Genomic DNA, 2,308 nt, shown 5'->3' with positions numbered 1-2,308 from the left:
GCAGGAATTTGAAAAGAATTGGGGGTAAAGCTGTTTGTTAAGAGAGATGGTCAAGCTGTAGATTTATTTCGGAGAGGTAAATGCTGCATTAGTGAAATAAGCCAAAACTAATAGCCTGGGATTTGTTACATTTTAACTTTCTGTGTCTATGCTTTGTAAACAAGGGTGGTAAGTGCACTTAACTGAAACCACTACTTAGGGTCCCTCTGCAAAGCCTGCTGAAAGGGTTGTTAGCACAGTCAGTCTAGTGTGAAGAATATAAGCCTGGGACTCAGGGAACTTGTCTTTCCTTTCATCTCCACCACTGATCTTCTGAGTGACCTGGAACAAGTCAGAAAGTTTCCTTACCTTTGTATTAACATCTCTAAAATGGGTACAGTATACTGGCTCATATTTATAAAGATAGTTGATGACTTGAAGTGAGAAAGGCATGGTTTAGCTTAATTTATCTTATGATCAATAAGAGAGACAGGTAGGAACTGAAAAATACGTTGTGTGGGATCCAGTACAGCTGATTGCATTGAGTCTCTCCTGGCCTTTCTGCTGAGGTTCAGGGAGGACTGCTTTTACAGTGTCGGGGGTGCTTGGCATAAATCACCACTGAGGCAGATGAACGCGCTGTAGTGGAGGAAGCTCTCTGTTCATGCTGCTGTGCAGTCTGCCCCTATGCTGCTGGGAAATGGAGCAGCATTGACTTTCAGGATTTCAGTTCAACTTCACAGTAAGCTGCAGAGGCGCAAAGCAGTTCACTGCCCCTGAAACAAGTGATGGTGGTGCCTTGCAATCCCGGTGGCAGCCCTGTGACTGTTGCACCTGAGCAACGCTTAGATCTCCTGTACACACCTAATTCCCCGTCCTGCTGGCTTTCATTAGGCGTTGATACGTGGTTTTGGAACAGTTCCAGATGAGGATCACACTGACATGGAAAACAAAATCCACCAGGCATGTCTTCATTCTCAATCTCTCTCTCTCTTTCTGTTTTTCTTTTCTTCCCTGTTAGTTACCCTGGAGGCCCGAATACCCCCGCAGGAATGGGGATCCCCCCCCACACGAGGCCGCCAGCTGATTTCACCCAGCCAGCTGCAGCTTTTTTTGCGGCCAGCGGCACCAGCAACAGCTACGGCTCCAGCCACTGTGGCAGCCCTTCAGGAGACACAGAATAAGGACATGAACCAGTATGGACCGGTAAGAGAGTGACCCTTACATCTTCATACCTGCCTGATCTGGACCATTACAGGGAATTGGGCTGACCTTCTTACTCCCCTGTTTATTAGGGTGCCTACTTTTTTTATTTTTTTTTCTTTCTTTGTGCATGAGCATGGTTACAAATGCTTATGAGAAACTGCTGGAATGTGTGTATGTGGGTATGAGTCGGTCTCCCATGTTTTTCCCAATAAATCTTGCCTGAAGTGTATTTTTGTCCCTCAAAAAAAATTTGAAGATTACCCAAAGTTACAGCTCCGTCTGACATAATATATTATTGCTGCCTTTGCCAGCCCTGTGAACCTCTAAATTTGAGGACCCGGTAAAATGTTCCAGAATCTTGGAATAGGTTTTTTACCGCTTGGGTAACTATTTTGCCAACTACAGTTGGTTGGTTGTTGTTTTTCCCTTCAAACAAGGAAACAAGAGTAGAAAAGATACCGTTTTTTATTAATGATGTCTGAAAACAGCTATGTGAGACATGCATTTCTGGTGATCCAGAGCCTCCAACATGTCATGATTTCATGTAATAATTTTTTTCTTAAAATAAACAAGGGTTTGATCAATTCAGGTTTTTTCCTCCTTTGCTTTTTTTACCTCTCTGAGTTTTGAAGTATATGGGCCTGTATGCCAGCTGTTGTAAAGAAGCACGGTGTCTTAGAATTCATTGTGTTGGGCTGTGTTTACACAGCCAACTTCCTGACCTGTTACCTGACAGTAATAGACTAGCCAACTGAAACAATTTAATTGCTCACCTTAGACTTATGTCTTTCTCTCTTAACGCCTTCTTACAATTGCAATGGAACTTTTGTTATAAATAACATCGCTTCCCATCAAATGTCGGAGAACATTGAAGGAAAATGCGACATAAATCCTCCCCTTTTTCCCTCCCTTCTTCCCTTCCCCAAAAGCATGTTCAGCTCCCTCCTCCCATTTTTAAATGCATGTCGCATTTTATTCTTTTTTTTTTTTTCTTCTTCTTCCGTTGAAGGTTTGTTCCTCTTTCCAGATGGGTCCAACTCAGGCTTACAACAACCAGTTTATGAACCAGCCTGGTCCTCGTGGCCCTGCTTCTATGCCAGGCAACATGAACCCAGCAAGCATG

General features: G+C 43.5%; 1 protein-coding gene across 1 annotated transcript in view; it reads left to right on the top strand.

Annotated features, from left to right (window-relative positions):
* The window catches only part of ZMIZ2 (zinc finger, MIZ-type containing 2), a gene marked incomplete at its 5' end in the record, with an annotated part of 33,020 nt that overhangs the window by 3,051 nt on the left and 27,661 nt on the right, over positions 1-2,308 (top strand). The window contains 3 exon segments of the mRNA XM_010296431.1: positions 1,001-1,109; positions 1,111-1,185; positions 2,195-2,308. The exon segment at positions 2,195-2,308 is cut by the window's right edge and continues 21 nt beyond it. Coding sequence (XP_010294733.1) covers positions 1,001-1,109; positions 1,111-1,185; positions 2,195-2,308 — 298 coding nt within the window.

Source organism: Phaethon lepturus, unplaced genomic scaffold (assembly GCF_000687285.1).
Source record: "Phaethon lepturus isolate BGI_N335 unplaced genomic scaffold, ASM68728v1 scaffold32031, whole genome shotgun sequence".
In the NCBI taxonomy this organism is placed as follows: Eukaryota; Metazoa; Chordata; class Aves; order Phaethontiformes; family Phaethontidae; genus Phaethon; species Phaethon lepturus.
This window is presented reverse-complemented; position numbering and strand designations above follow the sequence as displayed.